Raw genomic sequence first — 22,689 nt, 5'->3', positions numbered from 1 at the left:
TGTAAATATTGACTGTATGTGATATTGTAGGTAACGGTCAATATACTCCACATTCAGTGTAGAATAAGGGACAAAACAATTTTTGCTCATTATACAGGATCTCCCGCCTAAAACAGGACAGTTGGAAACCCTATTCTCAGAGCTCACTGTAATGAAATCCTTAGTCTGACTGCAAGAGCTACCCAACATGGCAGACAATAAAGAAACTGTGTTTTTCTGATAATAGCTAATTAGTTGATTACAGAGGAATCACATAGAATTACTATCATAGCTAATGGCTCACTTACTATGCTAACTCAATTTACCCGAGGTTCACAGTAATAAGAAGAACTGACTTATGTCAGCATCAAAAACAAAAAGTGTCCCAATTTCTCAACAAGTGGAAGAGCAAAACACAATTTTGTGTCTTCAACCATTGCTTTTTAATCAGGACTTTTTGAGACAATTTAATATGGGTTACATAGCAGAGTACCGGCATTTAACACATAACCTCTGTTTAGAAGTTACAAACTGCAGCCTTTTCTGTGGTGCTGTGTTGGCACATGCTGAATAGCCTCTGACAAAAACAGAGCTTTGAAAATGTCTGTGAAGTTTCTCAGTCATCCAGGTCATGGTAGTCTAAAGAGCTTGGAAAGAAAAGCGTCTGGACGTCTTTAAGTTGCTTGAAGACATTTCACCTCTCATCCGAGAAGCTTCTTCAATTCTTAGGTCAAATGGTGGAGAGTCCCAGATTTAAGTCCTAGTTGGGTGTCCCCCAAGGGGGTCACGAACCCCCTGTTGATCCTCTACCTAATCACATGAGCCAAGGTGTGAAAATGGGTGTAGGTCACAATCAGCCAAGGTTTTGGGTGAACCCGCTGTGAAACTTAGCCCCAACCTATCATGTGATTTCCTGAGGTCAAAAGGCCCAGGATGTGAGTGGATGTGAGTGAGCTTTGCATAAATCACACTGTGAGAATATTTCTGAATAGAGTCAGAATAATACACCCAAGGGAGACTGTACTTGCTTTAAGTTGCTGTCACATGATCACTGTACCCTCGTGGCTGTGTTACAACCTACATGGACAAAGTCAAGTAAACCGTGTGAGTCACATGTTGGAAACAAATAGCCAAAGAGCTGATGGACTTTTTTATCATTTAAAAGGTATATCAGTGGGGGTCACCATGGAAACAGCTCACACTCTCAGATACCACATCTTCTCCTCATGCAGATTAAAAAACTTAAAAGTCTCTCAGCTGTAGCACAAACAACACAGCGACATTTTGATGAAGTGTTGCCATAGCAGAGTTAAGTGGTTAAAAGCACAGAACTTGACATAGACAAAACACTGAGACATGGTAGATGTCAAAGAAACACAGACTGATGACATGGAGAAAAGGAAGAGAACTAATAAACCTAAAGTAATTTACGACTGAACTAGTGACATAAATAATAGAATACAGAACTAACAGGGATCAGAAAATCTCAGCAGCACAAGGAAACCAAAATATAATTCATAAAATCTAGAAACAAAATCCACTTCCCAATTTGATATTGAATTAACAAGATTCAAAAGTCCAAATGCAAAACACTGGGCCACGGATCCAGAACCATGATCCTGTGAAACTAACAATAAATGGTATTTAATATGAAAGTTGAGCAAAAGCATAGGCAAGTTTAGAGTGGAATTGTCCTCAATGTTATATTTTCCTAAGTTTTCTATTGACAACAGTGCAAAACAGAATGAAAACAGCTTTTATGTCCACTGGGAAAATTTAGGTTTGCAAATGTGAAAAGAGTTGGTAACATTTGCAGACAGCTGTTGTTATGTGACATGTCCGTGCTTGTGTGGTATTTTTTTCATTAATGCACCCTGGATCAAATGGGTGGAGAGAAAAGCAAAAGTAGAAAAAAACAGTCAAAGAACCTTTGGAATCACACAACACGAGTTGAGACAAGAACACACTGAAAAAGCCCCGGCTGGGGAGATGAGATTCCACTATCTCTGCAGAGTTTAAAGAAACTGTAAGTTTCCCTTGCTTCTTTTTTGACTTATTTTAGATTGACTGGAGTCAAAGGCTTTGATAAAAATCCTTATCAAATAACGATTTGAATGATTTCAGAACAAAAACTGGATGGTTTATTTTTAAGTTTCAGGGAAGAAAAGTGTTGTTTTTTCATTGAAGTGGGTGTGAAATGTTTTCCTGGCTAACATCAGCTGCATGCAGCTTAATTTCAGCAGAAATCTGTTGCTCCATAGTTCATATTAGCAGAGTCACAGCTGGACCTATGAAGTCTGTGTGTGTATGCGTGTGTGAGTGATCAGAGTCCGGGAATAAGAGCAGCAGCAGTTAGTTGATGGTCATCAGCTAAACTCATAGACGTTGTTACTGTTGATCCACTTACTGATGACTGAAGGCAGCTTTTCCTGCCTCCATTAGTCTGTGGAGGAGGCAGTGAGGAGCCGCTGATCTCCCGTTCACTGACACACTGAATACGGGCCAAACTCGACCACAGAGCCGCTGGAGAGACTGAGCTCCGGGGTGTTTATATTAACACTGCAGGACCCACAGAGAGAGACATCTCTGTGAGTCTCTGAGAGCTCTCAGTCAAGATGACCTGAGACGTGTTGTCACGTTATTAAGAGTTAACAATCTGAAGCTCAGGCTACACACCCTGCCACTAAACCCCGTCCTAATGAGGACACAGGTTCTTTGTTTCAGTGTTTCAGATTGAACACAAATTTCAAATTGAAAAGCGTCTCAAAGCGTCATTGACAGAAAAATGTCTCCACAGAGATTCTCCTGCAGAAACAGTTGCAAACAGTTGCTCAGCTGTGGTCAGCACTCACTCAGCTTTAACATCATTCTGGGTCTGGGCTCATTCACTGCTACCTTTGTGTTGACATGTTGTCTTTGGAGATGCTGTGTGAGTTTCTGTCCTTACTCAGTTTGAACTTTACCCTCATGCTCTTATTCTTCTGCGTATGAAAAAATATTGTTCATATTACCACTCCTCCAGAGCTGTAAATGTAATTAACATTTCTCTCCATCTGCAGGAGCAGGCAGTTGGCTGTAACTCAGTTATTAGGCAATGATGTTTGATATTCAGGCTTATAAAAATGGTTGAATTTAAAATGGTTGTAATGTTGGAGCTGTGACCTGAAATAAATGGAGTCTGGACTTGTTGATATTAAGCTAAAGTTTTTATGAAGAGCCCACACTTGTTACACAGCTAAGCTCCATAGCAGTAAATACAGGACTGATCTGTTCATCATTTGAATCCAGAGTGATCAAAACAACAGAACAACATGGTAAAGATCAGCACATCACTATATTGAATTAAACATGACTGGATTCATACATGCTTCTACACACAGTCCACACACATCCTGCGTTTGCTCTCATTTCTAACATCAGGAGACCTTTATGATCTCTGTCATGGTACAGTATACATATTTACAGAACTCGGAGCTCATCAAACACAGAGAAACAGAAACCTTCTCAGTATCAGCGAACACCGTAGCTTCTGCAGGGCACCGTCCAGAGCAGCAATGCATGGAAATCCAATGAAATCTCCTTTTTTCACTAATCTTCTTCAAGATCCTCAGTCTGCTGCTGTTTCTTTTGTGGATGCAAATCCATTCTGTTTCCTTCAAAGCATCATTTCCAGTTCAAAGGTGTGAAAATTGTGTCAGATGAAGTTCCCTCTTTAAAAAGTGATAATGAAACTGTGGCACTTTTCCACAGCAAGAATTGCTCAGACTAGTGTCTGAATTGTGATCTAAACTGAGCAATGCTTTAGTTTGAGAAGCATTCAAATCCACATGTGCATCATCCAGGAGCGCAGCAGACGCAGCACAGGAAGCAAAGCTGCCTTTGAACCATACACATACATGTGTTTGTTTCATTTAGCAACAAACAGGTCAGAGATTCAAAGAGCATTTTATTCTAGCAGACTTGTAGAACTTTTATCAGACAGTTTTCGTCTTTAAAGATTTTTTAGTCAAAATCATTCTAGACCCACATCGTCTGTGGTCTGCTCAACACTATCAATTCTTTCTGAGGATTTCTGGGTCATTTTCAAGACACTAAAACAATCATTACCTCAATTTATAAGCATTTCAATTCACGAGTCAATCAAAAACCAGTATTCAAATGTAGAATTACTCTACAGGTGAAGAAAAAACTGCAGCCAAAAAAGTAACCAAAGTGTCTAAGAATCGATTTCAAATGAAGACAAAGTTTTTAGAGCTCTATTTTAAAAAACAAAAAACAAAAAAACTGTCATTCTGAGGATCTGAACTCTGAGCCATCTTCAAGAATGGTGACAATGCTTTCAGGAGACCTGATTGGTCTAATCTGGCAGCATGAGTTACCATGGTGACATAGTAGAGGTGATAGTAGAGAAAAGCCAGAGTTAAACTTGAATTTAGCTGAATAGGTTGAAATCCTGCTTGATAGTGCAGGCCTCTAATGTTGCTGTGATTTCTCTTCAGCATCCTAAGATCAAATCCTGACTGCAAATTTGAATCCTTCAGTGCTGATGTCAGCCCCTCATTTACCTCTAAAAACATATCATGTTACAGATTTACTTCAGTCAGAGCTTATCTTTCATTATCTTTGCTGAAAATATGTCAGACTTGTTTTTTAAGAACACATCAGGGAGTAAAAATCAGGAGTTTGGGCTATTGTTTTTGTGGTTTCTGTTTTATACTGCCTGTTTGGAATGTAACTAGTTTGGTATCATCCATTAAACGTTTGCTTTACATGTTCAAAGCTGTGTCAGTGGCTTGAGTTGGGCCCATCCGTGAAATTGGTTTCATGGTGTGTGTTAAAACGCATCAGTATTACACTGAAGTCTTGATGCATGCTCAATCAATAAGGAAATCCCAAAAAGTTGATTCTGTTCATCTGGACGTAGCGTTTTCAGTGGAAGAAACATTTCGTCACTCATCCAAGTGACTTCTTCAGTCTCAGCTGGCTGCAGGTTTGCCCAAATTTGTAAACAGTACATTTGCACAATGACTGAAACCAGCCAACTGAATGAACAATGGCCTGCGAGGTCAGTTTCTTGGTAATTAATATACAAATTGTCATGATGAATCATAACCACTGATCAGAGACTATTGATCAATGTTGGGTCAAACTGTAGACCTTGTTTGGATGTCGTATAGATGTCCAGAATGGGTCATGGACTGATAGACCCAATATAGGAAAGGTCTGCACATCTTGTAGAATTATAGGGATTATTTTATATAACCATCATCTTTGTCATTGCATTAATTATCATTTCATCCAAGCATTTATTGAAGTTGCTGGCGTTATGTTATAATTTATATTATAGGGGTTATCATAATCAAATATTAACATGTTTATTACAGGTGCAGTATAACTACTTTAAAATGATTGAGTTAAATATATATATATATCATAACTCATATGCTGAGTATATTGTTACAGTAAAATAGTAGCTGAGCAAAGGCCTGAATGTATTCAGCTTCTTGTTGCATTTGAGTTTGCTTAGTTACAGGTGACGTAAGGATGTCCAGTCCATGGTGACCTCAAAGGCCTTAGATCATCACCATATTCTTAAGAGGATGCCACAAGGAGGAACCTCTATGTTGCAGTTAATTCTTAAAATACATGAATGTTCTGTACATGCAAATTATGTGCTTGTAAACGCAAGAAGGGGCGTTACAATACCCTGATGTTATAAAAGCAATCTAGAGTGTATTTTGGGTAGAGATGTACAACTGCTTTGCAGTTTGCACCTCTCCACGCTGCGTGCATTCATTAAAATCAATTGTTTGAACGGCCTTTGCTGGACCATCATTGTTTTACTCTCATCCTCAATTTCGGACCCGTAACATTTGGTGCATTTGGCCGAGGTTGAGGGAGAAAAGTTGGAGGTTGAGACTGAGAGGGTCCAAGGTGCTCAAACAGGCAGACACGAGTCAGTGGTCGAAGTGAGTGGACATAAGCCGGCTTATTCAAAGGTAAGGCACTACCTGTTGAATTATTTCCAAACAGTGCTGAATTGGTTCTGACAAAATTGAAAGTCTACTCACTGAAAATTACTGGTGAATGTCTGTTTTTTAATTTTGGTGAAGTTTTCATGAAGTTTACCGGTTGAAGTAATGATAAGGAAGTATAAGTGACAGTACTGAGTAATGAGAATAAAGGAATGAAAAGAGAATTAAAGCAGTTGGACTGCTGAGTGAATTCTTAGAATGATAGGGAATTTGGTCATTGTGTGGGTTCAAGTCCCATTGGTTATGCAACTCTGAAGAAGTTTCTCGGAGGTGACGCTCCCTGCTGGGTAAAGACGTTTATCCTTCACCTACCCTGAAGAGTAGGGATAGTTTCGGGCAACATCCGAGGAGTACTGGGGAATCTCCAAAATTGTTGAGGGTTGTCCTCAATCTTAATCCTGGTTTGGATGTAGATTGTTGGTTCAAATTACTCTAAATTTTTCAAGAACGGCAGCTGGGCTGCTAAGAAGCGCATAGCCCGGACGTTGCGATCCCTCCTCGATGTGGACGCACATTGTTGACCTATCGGTGAATAGGATTAGCTCGGTTTGGCTTGACCGTGGGGTACAGGGCATCCTGAAATAAGCTAGTGGTTGGACCACTTGACCGTTTGGAACGGTATTTGCGCTTTTTTGGGCAGTAAAGCTTGGAGCTTGGGCGTTGGACGCTTTTAAATTTACTTAGGATATTTAGGGATTAGAGCAGATACAGTTTGGAACTGAGACTGTCATTGATTATCAAAAACTTGGAGTTTGTCCCTTGGAGGGTTAATTCAAATTTTGTCTAAATTATGTAGGTTGTGCAATTTAAGGCCTTGTAAATATTAATTAATTTATCAGACGTCTCTGTGTTGTAATTTCTATGTTTGTATATAGGCTCTGTCTGCCACGGGCACTGCAGCAGGCTGGTTATTTTGAGATTGTGTGTCTGTGTCTATGTAAATGAGATGCCTGTGACTTATTTAGAGTGATATTTCCTGTTTACTAATGAGTGGCTAATGACTGACTGCAGAGCCTGGGTTAAGGACGACTTATATTGGTGTTTTAAGGGAAGAATTGTTTTTATTTCTACTTTGTTGGCATTACGGTTGTTAATTATGATGACTACTTTATGACACATGTAGAATTGGAGTATGGGTTTTGCTTTACACGTCCTTGAACGACGTAATACTTGTTGAGAGTAATAGGACTCATGTTTTATTGACTCTTTGTAATCACACCGTGTTTTTTGACCAACATTTTATAACAGTTTGTGTAAATACACATGTTGGATTCAGGGTATTGTGTAATGATTGTGTGACTGATGCTACAAAACTGACCTAAAGAATGGTGATGTGTGTGGAGAAGCGGGGTGTGAGACGATGAGAGGTTTCAGTTTTTTTTCTTTTTCTTTTGACTTGCTCTTTCTGATTATGAAAGGCATGTTTAAAAATACTCGTATGAAAGCGTATTTCGAGTGATTTTAACTGTGTGAATGCTGTCAGTATTTGATTTGAGTGACTGGGTGATTTGTCTCAGTAAGTGAAAAGGGGAAGTCTGAGAGAGAGAAAGGCAGTGCGTGTGAGACGATTTATGGCGTCTGAAAGAGGTTAGAGCATTTAAAAGGTGTGTATGGAATAAAGGAGTGTGAAATATATTTCTTGTGTGATGAAAAGTAGGATGTGCTAAAGTTTGAAAGTGTTTTTAATTCAAGAAAACAAAAACAAAGGAGTTAGATTAGTTTGAGGAACAGGAAATATTGCTCTGTCTACCGGGGCTGCAGCGACAGGAAATAGTGAACAGGAACTGTGCATGCCCATATATGGGAACTGAGTGTGTACAGAAAGAACACAGAGAGAGATTTAACTCTAGGCACATGAAGCAAATGAAGCCTTTAAGAAAAAATGAATATAATACTAATTATATGGTTTAGTGTGTCAATACAGGTGGGCGTCTTTCAACTTTGCAACCTTGAGTTCAGCAGCAGAAAAGTAGATTAAAAGAATTGGGAGAATAAGCCAGTTTTTGGCTCGAAATTGTGCGGCTGGATCTCTCACTTTGTCCCTGAAGCGGAGAAGAAGTTCAAAGGACAGTTAATCGCCTGATGAAGACCGATAGAACATCGTGGTCTTGAATACAGCAGGCAAACGACAGTGCCACTGATCCAGTAACACTGATGACGACTGACGACCAGCAGCAGCATGTAAGTGTAATGTAACATGTACTGTGAAAATACAGGCTGGGCAGTTGAACAGTGGGATAAAGAATTGTGGAAGAGCACTGGACATTGAGTGATATTTTGCCATGCTGGGACTTAATCTGAAAGAAAGACTGTAAAGGAACAGAGAAGAAGACAACAGCTGAGTTGAGACTGTGTTTGCGGGAGCTTTGAAGCCCGAACAGGACATTGTGCAGAGAGGACCAGTGAGAGATGAAGCTGGACGAGTTTGACTGCGAGAAGATAGGAGATGATTGGATTGAAAATTGAAACCTGAACTCATGAATTGTTTAGGGACGTCCACCATAGCATAACAAAGAGGTAAACATTAGAAAAGGTAAGAATAATGAAAGAAATAATTGTCATTACCTTAATGAATAGAAAACACACATACAAATTGTTACATGTGAAAGTATTTTTGAGACGAATCAGAAGTGAGATAGTTTGAATCTAGAGCTCAGTGAAAACATGCATAAAGTGTTAAATATGAATACACGAAAATGCAATGAAAAGCACAAATAGGATGCAATGAAGATGCAGCTTACATTTAATTAAGATGATCACATGGCAGGCAACGGAGAAAGCAGCTTACACTCAATTAATGTAAAATGCAAGGAAGAACACGCTTACATGCATGGCATAATTGGTATTTCTGACTAGAGACAGAGAAATGGGTCATTTAAGTACTTGTGGTAATAATGAAAATGTCTTAGTTTTGTTATTTTCAGGGGTAAAGCAGAACCGGACCAACTCTCCACAGCAGCAGTCAGAAGAAAATTATAGGTTAACATCACTGGATAAGTTAAGGCAAGTTTCTGGTTGAATTGTTCACAGAATCATGTGTCCAGGAACCTGAAAAGCAAGCCCTAGCTCCTGGCTGAAGACCAGGAGGGCGGTAATTTAAGGTGGGAAATCAAAATGTGGGTTAGTAACTCGGGGAAAAAGAAAACTGACTGCTTAACTGGAGAGTTGGGAAGAAGTCTGGGAGACTGTGAAGTCATAGATGCAAAATAACATATACCCATACACACACAAACAGAAAATGCATTAACCTTATAAAGACAAGCTCCTGAAGCTTAATGAACAGATATTGATTAAAAACCTGGCTAAGAACATAAGCATATGCAATGAAGATCAGCTTGCTGCTTGTATGAGTGAGAGAATGGTGTGAATGGTTAATAAAATTGATGGAAAGATTTAAAATAGATGGAAAAACACAAGAAAACTATTAAAGCAGTGTTTATAAGAGTGACTCAGGAGTGCTCTTGCACTGATTGATCAGAGTAAGTGATTAGTATAGAAAGAAAATGAAAATAATCGAATAATGTGATAAAGTTTAAACATGTATTTATTTTGCCAAGTTAAATTGTTGAGATATGGCTGAGTATGGAAAAAGTTTGAGAGCTCGTGTGAATGTGGACAGAGGAGGTTGCTGTGTGTGTGTGATTGAGGCCTTAAAGGAGGGGTAGATTGTTCAGAGGTGCAAATTTGATTAGGAGGTTTTAAATTAGTGTTGACATATTGTGAGAACGTGCTTATATGTTAAGGTTGAATGTGAGTTTGGTAAAGTGCTTAAAGGGGGATATTGTGTACGAAACGGTGTAGCTTTTTACGTTTTGGGTGTGTTCTATGGGTGAAATTTAAGATTGTTTCAGATTTTTGAGGCTGTTGTTTTATTTCTAGAGAGGGTGTTTGATTAGACCTGGATATGTCTGAGAGGGGCCCCAAAAACTTTTGTAGTAGTAAGTGCACTCAGGAAAAAACCTGTCAGGTGATTTTGTTTTGTACTTTGATGAGCTAATAATCAGCTCTCTTTTTTCATTTTGTTCTAAGCAGGCCTGGAAGAGAGTGAACGGAAGGCGTTGACAAAATTACCAAGTACGAAAACCAGGTGGGCATTACAGAATTGTAATTGATTACAATCAGAGACTGATTGGCGGCAACTCTCTGTCTAAAAATGGATTGATCGATTCAATCCAGTCAAAATATAGAGAACTATTTTCCTAAAAAGGAAAACGAAATAAAACAAATGATTGAGCTCATTTTGCTGATGTGGAGCATCTGATGACGTGCGCAGAAGGCTGCAGTATCAGCAAAAACACAAGGTGTGAATGCATGTGAGTGAATGTGTGGGAATGGACAGGTGAATGGACGGACCAGGCAGACCATAGGTTGGACCACCTGGACACTGACAAAAGACTGGACTAAGGACGTTTCAAGGATGCAGGCTGCGGATGGAGCCAAGAAAGGATTTGACATGATGATTAATTTCATTTCATTCCTTAAAAACAGGTTTGAAGGGCCGGAGCATGTATGCATAATATGATAGGACTAACCTTTTTCTTTTAATTTCCTAAGCTCGAGTGAAGGATTTTGAGTTTGTAACACATGAGATGTGTCACAAAAAGGGGGGTGTTAATATATGCGATTAGCTACATGAAAGGTGCTCTTTTAGGGTTACTAAGCAAATGTCTACGTGACCTCTCTGAGTTCTGAGAATAACTCTGTTAAGTTGACAGGAAACACGTCGAGACAGCAATATAGGGCAAATCTGTTTGAGCTTGTAATTAAATGTGGGACTTGAAAAGAGGAAGTAAATTGGGTACAGGACGTACTTGAGATGATCAGACGAGAGAAGGAGAAGGTCAGGAATAGTTTAAACTGACATTGAGAAATTAAATGGGGTAAAAGGGGGTGTAGCTTCAGGGCAGCTCACAGCCTGGCGTAAACGCAAGGTGCTGTCACACAGCTTAAGTTATTTGGGTGATTTATTTTATGACAAAATAATAAGGAAATATTAAAAATATACAACACGTTGAGAAGATCTCTTATGTTATATTTTAGTGTTTAACATGGAAGATGCCTCTCTGGAGCTTCTCTCCTGATGCTACTCCACCAAAAGAAGTTCATTTATAGAGACTATGTCAGCTCCCAAACAGACAACAACAAACCAAGATTAGCAATAAACAATCTAAACATAAATAATAATAAATAAAGAACAATACAGAATCCAAATCTGAACCAAAGAACAAAATAGTGAAATGTGGATTATTGGGTTTTTCTCTATATATATGAAGTATTTGTAATGTGTATTTGCTAATGAAGGCTTGTAGAGGCCAGTTTATACTCACAAACAAGTGCTCACCCAGACTGAAAAACAGGAAGCTTTAGTGCACAAGGCATATTAATAAATATAGACACAAAAAGAGGAACTCCCCATATAAACAACGTTCAAAAATGTGTGAAGTATAAAGTACCGAAATAACACTATATAAGTCACAGTTGATGATTCTAATGTTAGAGAGCTCTTGCAATTGGCGTCTGAGCTGTGCAGAGGTCTCTCTTAAGACAGGTACTTATGTAGGTTAGCATGAGGTTGAGTTAATTTTATACACAATGCATAACTGTGCTTGTTTAGAGTTGATGTTCCGTCCAAAAGGGTTTTACGCTTCACTGGTGAGAGTGTCCAGGTGATACATGTTGAGGGAAGATGAGAACATAGCAGGCGAATTGCATGCACGCTTACAAACACACATGATTTATATATAGGCCAGGCCAAAGGCCTGGACTTGATGTAGCTTTCAACTTTACAGCTCCTAACTTGTAGGAATGGCGTGGAGTGTAATGAATGAATGCAAAACATGCTTACAGACACAATCATGACAGGGGTTTATTTTACAGGGTAAAGGTGGACCACAGGTTGCTTTGTTTCTGCTTAGCAACTCCTGAGGTAAAAGGTGTTAAAGATAAATATGCAATAAGTGAACAGGAAATGTGTGAAGGTGAGCCGGGTGAAACAAAATGTTGTAGATAATGGAAACTTGTCTAACGGGCATTAACAGTAACTTTTGCATGTTATGTATATGCTTGAGGCCAAAAGAGGCGTAAAACCAGATAGAAAACTTTGAAGTGTGCTTTTTAGCGGAGAGTCAGGCTGACATGGGGATGGTGTGTATTTTACTGGGGTGGTGTTTAATAAAACTAAAAGCGTTGCTTATACACATAAAGAGTATTGAGATTGAATAAAGTTAATATAATGGATAGAGCCCAGAACAGGATAATATATAAGTGAAATCAAATGCAATGTATGATTTCACTTTTATTGGGAAAATAATTAGCCAAGAAATGTGTATTGAACTCTCCACATACTTTGAAACTGCGCAACTCTGAGTGGGCAATGTAATGAAGCAACTGTTACATATCTGCATTAAACTAGCCAACATAGACTCACCACCACATGATGTTGCCCTGCAGCGGGGGCAGAAAATCATTTGCAAACCAGGGATCTTAGGTTGATCATTATATTCTTACTTATGTACACACACACACACAGAAGGGAAAATTTCAAAACAAAACAAAAAATAACTTCGCTTAACCTGTCAAGCACAGGAGCAAAATAAAATCTCTTTGGGCTCTGTTAAAATTTCTTTAGTAAAAGTGTAAAAGGCCAAACCTAGGAAGTTCGGCAAACAGGAAAGTTCCTCGAGTATCAGGAGTTAATAGTCAGGAAACATTTCTCACATTAACGCCTTATATCTGACAAATCATTGACTCATAGATGCAGATAGACGTACAAGTGCACATACATCCAGATGTGCATTTAGACATTAAAAGTGTAGAGACATGTACACACAGATTGGCAAACCGGTACAGAGTCTAGCTGAAGAGCTTAACAAAGCAGACGTGACAGTAGGGTTTGTGATTTTGCTTGATATGATATTGTGAACCAACTTTGAATAATGACAGGAATCTGAGATGAACACAGTAACTTAGTAAGGTGTAGCAGGGAAAGGTTGTTTGTTTTCTATCTCATACAGGAGAAGATTTCCACTAGAGAGGGACCCAGAAAAGGAGCAGAGACCACTTAAGCATGAAGTGTTTTTAAGTGGGAGCTGGTGTTTTATTGCTGGACCACCTAGAGGACATGAGGTTGTTGCCGGATTTGCTGAGTCAGGGGGCGGCTAGAGAGGGTCAGAGCGAAGGTAGTGGACCTGGGAATAGTGTAGTGACGTCTCTGGAAGAGACGTCAAGAGAGGGAATTGTAGAATTATAGGGATTATTTTATATAACCATCATCTTTGTCATTGCATTAATTATCATTTCATCCAAGCATTTATTGAAGTTGCTGGCGTTATGTTATAATTTATATTATAGGGGTTATCATAATCAAATATTAACATGTTTATTACAGGTGCAGTATAACTACTTTAAAATGATTGAGTTAAATATATATATATATCATAACTCATATGCTGAGTATATTGTTACAGTAAAATAGTAGCTGAGCAAAGGCCTGAATGTATTCAGCTTCTTGTTGCATTTGAGTTTGCTTAGTTACAGGTGACGTAAGGATGTCCAGTCCATGGTGACCTCAAAGGCCTTAGATCATCACCATATTCTTAAGAGGATGCCACAAGGAGGAACCTCTATGTTGCAGTTAATTCTTAAAATACATGAATGTTCTGTACATGCAAATTATGTGCTTGTAAACGCAAGAAGGGGCGTTACAATACCCTGATGTTATAAAAGCAATCTAGAGTGTATTTTGGGTAGAGATGTACAACTGCTTTGCAGTTTGCACCTCTCCACGCTGCGTGCATTCATTAAAATCAATTGTTTGAACGGCCTTTGCTGGACCATCATTGTTTTACTCTCATCCTCAATTTCGGACCCGTAACAATCTATCCAACGTTCAGTGTTTAGTGTAAAAACATACAAAGCAGAAGTTAAGAAGGTGAGCTAGAAGATGATTAGACTAGAGTAATGATGACAGTATTGAGATTGACAGCGTGGGGAAGTGGCAGTGATGTAAAGCAGCTTGACAAAAAGCAGCTTGACAGCCAGGAAAGAAGGCAGATGAATGAATTACAGATCATCCTTATTGAATTACGCATAACCTTCATATAGTTCTTTCTAAATTAAGCTGTTTCTCAGTTCTTGGTTTCAGTGGTGATGACTGCACGTGTTTAACCTGACCTCTGATTGAGCAACACAGCACACTGCAGTGCACTGTGACCCACTATTTGGGTTTTTTAGAGATTTACAGCATAAATTAAATAATGAAGTACCAGGTCAAAGTCAAAAAGTCTAAAAGTGTTTAGTTGTTGCTCTTGTTGTTGTTGTTGTTTTTTGGGGGTTTTTGTGCTTTTTTAAAATATTAGTTGTGCAATGTATTTACTAAGAAAGTTCAAGTGCAGTCATGCTAGTGCACTGAATTGTTATGCTGTCATTATTTTTAGTCACCTGCCAGACTCATTCTGTCCTTTCTGAAACTCTTAAGTAACAGTCAGTTATTATGAGCACGATAAAGAAAACTGGAAAGTAAGGTAGGTAGAAAATAATTTACTTTGAAAAATTTGTTTTCTTCCATGAATACATAGGATGAGACTGTTGAATAGCATACAATGGTAAAAACAAAAGCAAACAAACAAACAAACAACTTTACAATTTGTGGAGGAGACAGGTAAGGCTTGCAATTAAATCTAATCCTTGAATATCTGACTCATAAATATATATACAATGATTTAATTACATGTGCCTTACTGTCATATACAAACCATTGTAGGTAACTGTTTTTTTAAATTACTAAATACAAAAAAAGTACTTTTTCTTGGCTTTGTATTCTCACATTCTAACTGCCAGATGAGCATTGCCAGTATCTAAAGTCTACATAAATCACATTATGATCTTGCATTCTGAACCCCCACTCTTGCAATTCTCCATTCAACAGCTCTGATTAGACCTACAAGTCACTGCCACAATATTGTTTGTTTGTTCCCTCCCACATCTGTCTATTGGTGACCCATACTGTCCTTTAGTTACAGCAGTCTCATCAGTTGAACTAGAAAGCTTTTTTTCTCAAAAAGAAAGTGACAGCAGATAAATAATTTGCAAATATCATAAAGGCATACTTTATTCACATTAGAACATATAAACATTTAAACTGAGACCTTTACTATTTCTTGACACTTAATGCCACGTACTGGGTATTAAAAGAGCAACTTAGAGAGGCAGAGATTCCCTAATCTGCAAAGACCAGCAAAATTCAAAATGAGCCAATGGTTTTCTTAAAATAGTACATTTTCTCAGTTTAAGCATTTTATTTTGTTACTGTGTTTTATTGTGAATAAAATATGGGTTTCTGAGATTTACAGATCATAGCAATCTGTTTTCATTTACTTTTTACACAGTGTCACAACTATTTTGTATTTTATTTAAAACTAGTGTGAAGCTTTTAACTATGCTGATCCTCTTGGAATCATGGATCAACTAAAATGTTTGAAAATGTTGTTCACATGTGTTGAACTGACTGAATATTAATGGACTGAAGTTTACAGTCACGGTGAATCAGTGTGTGTCAGTGAATGCATTGTGTGGGCTTTATGGCTCCATCTAGTGGACTGATAGTAGAAGTAGAGCAGCTGATGGCAGCTTTCTCTGCCTCACACTGTCTGTCTGACTGCATTCACTGTCTGTATCACTGAATGTAGACAAATGTAGAGCATGACAAAAACGGTGTAAAATGAGAGCAATTATTAAAACACTCAATGCAAAATAAGAAGAAAACATAAATGAAGAATAGAGGAAATGATGTCTTTACGACAGATGCCATAAAGAGGTCAAAATTCAGCAGAATGAACATCAGCAGAAGCTGATTGATGAACATCCGCATTAAATATCAACCTGTAGGTGCAGCAACAGTGTTGGTGTCCAGCAGTGACCTTTGAAGATTGTTTAGCTTGAATGGCATCAAACAGTTGGTAGATGTTAGTTGGTTGTTCAGATAATTATTTGAAACAATGGATAAAATAAAAACAGATGGACTGATTCTTATATAGCGTGTTTCTACTCTCCTGGAGCGCTTAAAGCACTTTACAAGACATTCACCTATTCACACAAGCACTGTCTTCTATGGTTTTAAGTGCTTACTAACTAACATTCACACACGTTCTCCGACAGATACATTGGAAGCAACTTAGGGTTAATATCTCAATAGATAACGTGTTGAATACCCGTGCATCTCATCAATAATCAGAGATTTGGACAGAGTTTGATCGGCTCATGCTGATTGGTTTCTTTTTTCCAACCACGACAGGAGAGAGTGGAGATGAAGAGAGCAGCACACTGATGTGACAGTAAAGAAAAGTTGAGCATCTGACAGAGCAGACAGAGGGGAGTCAGTTTAAAGGCGCCGTTATGGCTTAATAGAAGGTCTGAGTGCAAAACCTGAACTTACACTGTCAACATGTCAGCACACAACCCCACGCATGACTGCTTCATCAACACAGAGCTCTCAGTGTTTATTTCAGGATCATTCTCTTAAAGACAGCCGAACACGCCTGACTGCAGTCTTTAGCGAGCACACAGTGTCTGACATTTACATCCATTTTATTATAAAATGCACACAATAACTTCAAAAAGCTGGTCTGATTTCGGGGCTCGGCTGAGCCCCCAGTGTTTCAGGATCCTAGTGACACCTCCTAAGGACTCTAATTCTCTTAACTGACACTGAGATGAAGCAGAAAAGAAGCAGTTGATATTTGGACAGTACACAGGATTTAAGTCGATGTGCACATGAATGATTTGTGTTTCCTCTGCAGGTGAAGGAAGTGTGTGTGAGCTGATGTGAATGTGAATTCAGCAGCATGGATCAGTGTGAGGACAGAGAGGAGGGAGTCCTTCCCTGTAAAACCACTCTGTGTGAGGAACATGAGAGCCAGACCAAAGCTCAGAGGTGAGATGCCCATCTCTAACTCTCCATGTGACAGTTCAGCACTCACATCACTGCTCCATCAAACAGAGGTCCAGGAACCAACCTGGACCTCTGTTTTTTTTGTTTGTTTGTTTTTTACTTACTTACCCTGAAGGTTGCTGCATTCATTTTAAAGGACAGCAATGATAATATACAAAAAAACAAACAAACAAAAAAATCCCAATAGAATCAACATATTCCAATGTAATGAATGTGTAATGAATTATTTTAATTAATGATGGTGATGGTGGTGCTGAGTTTAAGTTATAAGAAAAATGTTTTTAAAAAACAGGAAAAACACTACTGTTTTTCTCTTTGTTTTTTTAGTTATTAGTTCATTTCTTTAGTCTTATAGCTGCTCTGTCATTATCAGGGTTTTTCTATATTTCTCCTCATGTTTGATAGATCAGTGATGGAGAAGTCTGTTCATGAGCAGCTCCTTGAAATGATGGAGAACTTGGAAGAGGAGGAGCTTAAACATTTCCACTGGTGCCTGCAGAATGTACCTGTGGGTGATTTCACAACCATCAAAAACTGTCATCTGGAGAACCCAGACATAGTGGAAACTGTAGATTTGATGGTGCAGACATATACTAATGAGCATGTGATGGATGTGGGGACATCTATTTTAAAGAAGATGAATGAAGGTCAGTCAGAGGAAAAAGACACAAAACCCTCAGCGCAGTATGAAGACACATAACTGCAAAATGTATTTAACAAAACGTATTAATAAATTCAGGTTGTGCTAGTTTACTTTACTCTAGCTTTGTGACTTCATTTTGTGTTTGAGCGCAGATGTATTTATGTTGTTTTGAAGCCATGCAGGTTTTCACTCTAAAAAGACAGTTGTATCATTCAAGGTGTGCTCTTTCCGTCAACAATCCAGGGAGCTTCATCAGTTTCACCAGAAGGTAAGAGTAAACATCTGCTATCGAAAAGCTACACCTACACCATTAAACATCATCACCACCACCTGAAGCACAAGGCAGGGAAACGCCTAAACACATAAAAAATTCTCTAATCTGATGAGACACAAGCTAATGTGGACATTTGGATGTAGACTGAAATTGTAGATTAAAATATAATTAAATCATGCATTCATAATGCAATAAAGTGAAAAAGCTAGCAATCACTTTTTATCATATTTATACCACACCTGAGACCTAAATGCAGACACTGAGGCTTGCACAGGTTTACATATTTTATCTTTAACAGAAGAATGAGAGCAGTCCCTGTCGGCCAGGAGAATTACCCCTAATGAGGGAATAGGTAAGAAGAGGAAGTTTGCTCCTGGGATCTGATTAAAATAATGGGGAGTCCATGGGAGCAATGTAGTGGAGAGCAGAAAGGCAGGCAAGTCTGAGATGGATCTTCCTTTTGCAGGTAGGAATTTTGAGAGGTGGTGACAGAGAAGGTTACCAATTCAGGTCTAACTGAGGAGTTTCTAAAACATCAAAACAACAGGAAACATCCTACTTTAAACGATTATTGAAAATAAGTCCTTAAGCCAAGACTCTTAAACATACACTTGTATGTTTGTCTTATAATGAGTGGAAGTATCTATCTCAGCTAGCGTTTGGACAGAAAGAGCATGGTTGAGAGGATATCCATTGCAACAGGAAAAAACCTCCATCAGAGCCAGCTTGAAGCCAAGTGCTTATACTTGGGAGTTAATAGTCAAGCCAAAAGAGCATCCATCAGTAATTTACACAATGTTGGCTTTCAAGTTAACCCTGTTACAGCCAGTCTCACTCCAAGTGCTGATAGACTCGGGGTCAGAGCAGTGTTTTTAGATGAGAGACTGTCTAAACAGTTTGGCATCACCATTTAACCTCTACAAACAGCTATTTTTCTAACAGTTTAAATGGAGACCAACTAGCTGAGGCTACTTATTTTCCTGGATAAAGAAACATAACCTTATTGATCAGTTGGTCATTTGGTCAGTTGGAGGAACCTCTGTCTGTCTACATGCTTGCAGTCTGCTGTGCCAGAAGCTACGAATCCTGTGATTCCTGCAAAACATGACATGAGTCTTACTTGGTGGAAAAACCATTGTTGGCAAGCATAGTCGTAAGAAAGTTCTTGCAGTTGGTCACCAGGTTTGCAGAGGAGGGATTTTGGCCCACTCATCCTTACCCTTGCCTGACGCTTGGCAACTCGAAGCTTCAGCTGCCGCCACAGATTTTCATGGGACTGAGGTCTGCAGGCAATTCTTGTCCTAGATTTGACGGTACATGGCCTATGCCATGCTTTCTACTTGGCATCTGAATCAGAAATCAAACCAACAGGACATTTATTTTCACACATAAAGTTATCAGAATTCACTCACACATGAGAAATCATTATTATTATTCTACAGGCACATCTTCCTAAAACACTTAAGTGTACTGACTTTACTAAGTTCATTTCTTATTCTTTTAGAGGAGCTGGCCATGTTGCGGAGAGAATTTGTGAGGAGGGTGTCAAAAGAAATCCTTACACAGCTCCTTGAAGCTCTTGTAAATGATGGTGTTTTGGGTGATTTGGAGAAAGAATCAATATTAGAAGAAAACCAATCCAGAGCAAATAAGGCTCGCTGCTTAATCGACACAGTGAAGAAAAAAGGAAACGAAGCGTGTAGGATAATGATCAGGCATCTTCGGACTATAGATCCAGTTCTCTCATCTCAACTGCGTCGATCCTCATCTGTAAAGAAAGGTGAGACCACATATCTTGAAACAAAAGTTTGTTTACTCAAACTCGTATTAAAACGGTTTAGTTTAATTAACAACAAATTAAATTTATGAATTTTGATATTTTCAATAAATTTATGTATTGCATTTTATTTATCAGACATTTTTAGAACTGTTATCAATCACGTGCCTTATATGCTTTCCAGTTTATTACCCTTGTAATTTATTATGAACTTATGTAATCCAGCTTTTTCCAGCTCAGGGCCCTTGCAAAAATTAAGAACATTTTGTCATATGCTTACTTCCAGAAAGTGATTCATGGATTTATTTCATCCAGGCTTGACTACTGTAATAGTCTTTATTTTGGTATCAGCCAGGCTCTGCTCTCTCATCTTCAGCTTGTTCAAAATGCTGCAGCCCGACACTTGACAGGCATACGTAAACGCAACCATATTTCCCCAGTTTTGGCTCGTTTACACTGGCTTCCAGTACATTCTAGAATTGATTTTAAGATTTTATTGCTCGTTTTGGAGTTTCTGAATTGATTAGCTTCTCATATCTCTCTGATCTTTTAACTCAAAATACTCTAAACAGAACTCTTAGGTCAGCTGATAAGTTGCTTCTGATTGTTCCTAGAAGCAGACTAAAACACAGAGGAGACCGGGCATTTGAGATTGCTGTGCCTAAACTTTGAAACAGTCTGCCTCTTCAAATTAGGGTCTCTCTAACACTTGACATGTTTAAATCCCGTATGAAAACACATCTTTACCCCCTAGCTTTTAATGGTGAAGAGTTTTATTTTTTACTTTATACAGCACTTTGGTCAATCTGTGTCATTTTTAAACGTGCTTAGAAATAAATTGATTGTGATCTCTACAGTTATAATCACTGAATTTGTAATGTATTTTTCAAATTATTATGTTATTATAAAATCACTACCTTTTGCTCTTACCATGTCATCCAAAGTTAATCTATACATAATAGCTTATTTAACAGATATTTAATTTAGTTTGGTTAGTTATATTGCTCGGCTGGCCTGGGAATGCCTTGGTATTCCCCCAGAGAAGCTTGAAGGGGTGGCTAGGGAAAGGAAGGTCTGGGCTTCTCTGCTCAGGCTGCTGCCCTGGCGCCTGACCCCAGATAGATAGATGGATGGATGGATGCGTAGTTTAGTTATTTACTATTGTTACTATCTTGGAGTAACTGTAACCACATAATTTCCTCAGGGATTAATAAAGTATTCTGATTCTGATAGCTGAAGCTAGTATAGGCTTGGCTTAGTACTTAATAACGAATTGTCATTGAGTAACTCTTTATGATGCTCTTCTAAAGCAAAATATGATTTTGCTTAAAAAGGAAGAAGTACCTTCCTTTTTTTTTCTAATTACAATATGTCTTAAATGTCTTTCTTGGTACAAAATTAAATCTATAATTACCAGGTCTTAATAAATCTGTCTCTGACGATACTTATACTTGTTAGTTTACATTCTATACCTTTTTGTCCTATTTCTCCCACTTTTTTTCCTGTGTATTTTTTCTGAAAGAGATAAATTTCACACTTAAAACATTTATTTACTTTATACTTATTTCAATGGGACCTCTTGATATTTGAGCCTCTCTTAAAAATCAACAGCAAAAACTTTATTTGAATTAAATACTGAATTTACATTTTTTGATAAATTATCCAAATTATCCAAAAGGACTAAACACTTTGCAGACTGATTTTCACCTGAAAAAAATAAATAACATGTACTTAACCTCATGACCATGGAGTTCATGAGGCTCTTCAGCTAAAGAAGCTGCAGATAGAATTTCCCAATTTAAAATCAGGATATGGTGTCACACCAAAGCACTGTGTTTTCAGTTACAAATTTGATCAAATTTCATTAAATTACACTTAAATAAAATATATGTATGTAAATAATGATTATGTTATTTACAGTAACAGACACTAACACAATTGCACCATAAACCTTTTTTATTTATTAATGTTAATATTTTTTTAACCATTTTTGAGATGTCACACCACAGAATAATTAAAGGATTTGGCATGAAGTTTAAAAAGTCTAAAATTAAATGTAGTCAAATGTTGAACAACAGATCTATAAAAAATAAACGTTTAATATTTTATTGCATTTTTGATGAAAACAATGCTAACAAAACTGATTTTAATCTTGCAAGACTCCCAAATTTGCATGTCACATCAACATCTCACAACATAACCCAAACTTTTGTGGTTCCGCATCTACACAGTAAACTGAAGATATTTAAATTAGTTTATGATTTTCAGGTAATTATACACTGATTTGACCATGGGTCGCCATGGCATGCAATAGGTCGGCAGCCTTATGAAATTTCCCCTTGTGGGACTAATAAAGGTATATCAATATCGATTTTGAACACTCCTGTTTATTTCAAAAATTTAACACTTGCACAGGGATGGCTTATTTGAAAAGTTTAATCACTTAGGGCTGGATGAAGTGAAAAAGAACAATCCCATAGTAAACTCAGGATATTTGAAGGCTTTTCATAAGTTAAAGCAGCACTAACTTAGGTCTCTGACATGATATCATGGAAGTTAAGGTTTTGAAAATGTACAGGAGTTTTTTCCTTTTTTTAATGGACAGTTAAAATAGATGCAAGAAATTGCATGTAATTATTTTAATAAAATGAACTACATCAGCACATGGAGATCTGAAGAGAAAGTAATTTCAAAATGCCAGTTACTTTTATTGATGCATAGCATTTTTTTTTCTTATCTTATTTTTTTTCCTTTCTTTTTTTGTTATTCAGAGACTCTGCAGAGGTGTCGATCTACACTCAAGTCCCATCTGAAGAAGTTGTTCCAGTGTGTGGTTGAGGGGATTTCAGCAGCGTTAAACAAAACCCTTCTGAATCAGATCTACACAGAGCTCTACATCACAGAAGGAGGGACTGCAGAGGTCAGTGATGAGCATGAGGTCAGACAGATTGAAACACTATCCAGGAAACCAGACAGACCAGAAACAACAATCAGACAAGAAGACATCTTTAAAGCATCAGCTGAAAGAGATGA

The 22,689-nt window shown here is 38.0% G+C and overlaps 1 protein-coding gene across 1 annotated transcript; it reads left to right on the top strand.

The window, feature by feature from the left end:
* Positions 1-13,838: 13,838 nt before the first annotated feature.
* Positions 13,839-22,642, top strand: LOC116314058 (the record flags this gene model as incomplete). Its single annotated transcript, XM_031731940.2, has 5 exons — positions 13,839-16,944; positions 17,368-17,609; positions 17,823-17,873; positions 19,384-19,659; positions 22,428-22,642. Coding segments are annotated over exons 1-5 (873 nt in total), but the record flags the coding sequence as incomplete, so codon positions are not given.
* Positions 22,643-22,689: the final 47 nt, after the last annotated feature.

This window comes from Oreochromis aureus, linkage group 23 (assembly GCF_013358895.1).
Source record: "Oreochromis aureus strain Israel breed Guangdong linkage group 23, ZZ_aureus, whole genome shotgun sequence".
Classification (NCBI taxonomy): Eukaryota; Metazoa; Chordata; class Actinopteri; order Cichliformes; family Cichlidae; genus Oreochromis; species Oreochromis aureus.
This window is presented reverse-complemented; position numbering and strand designations above follow the sequence as displayed.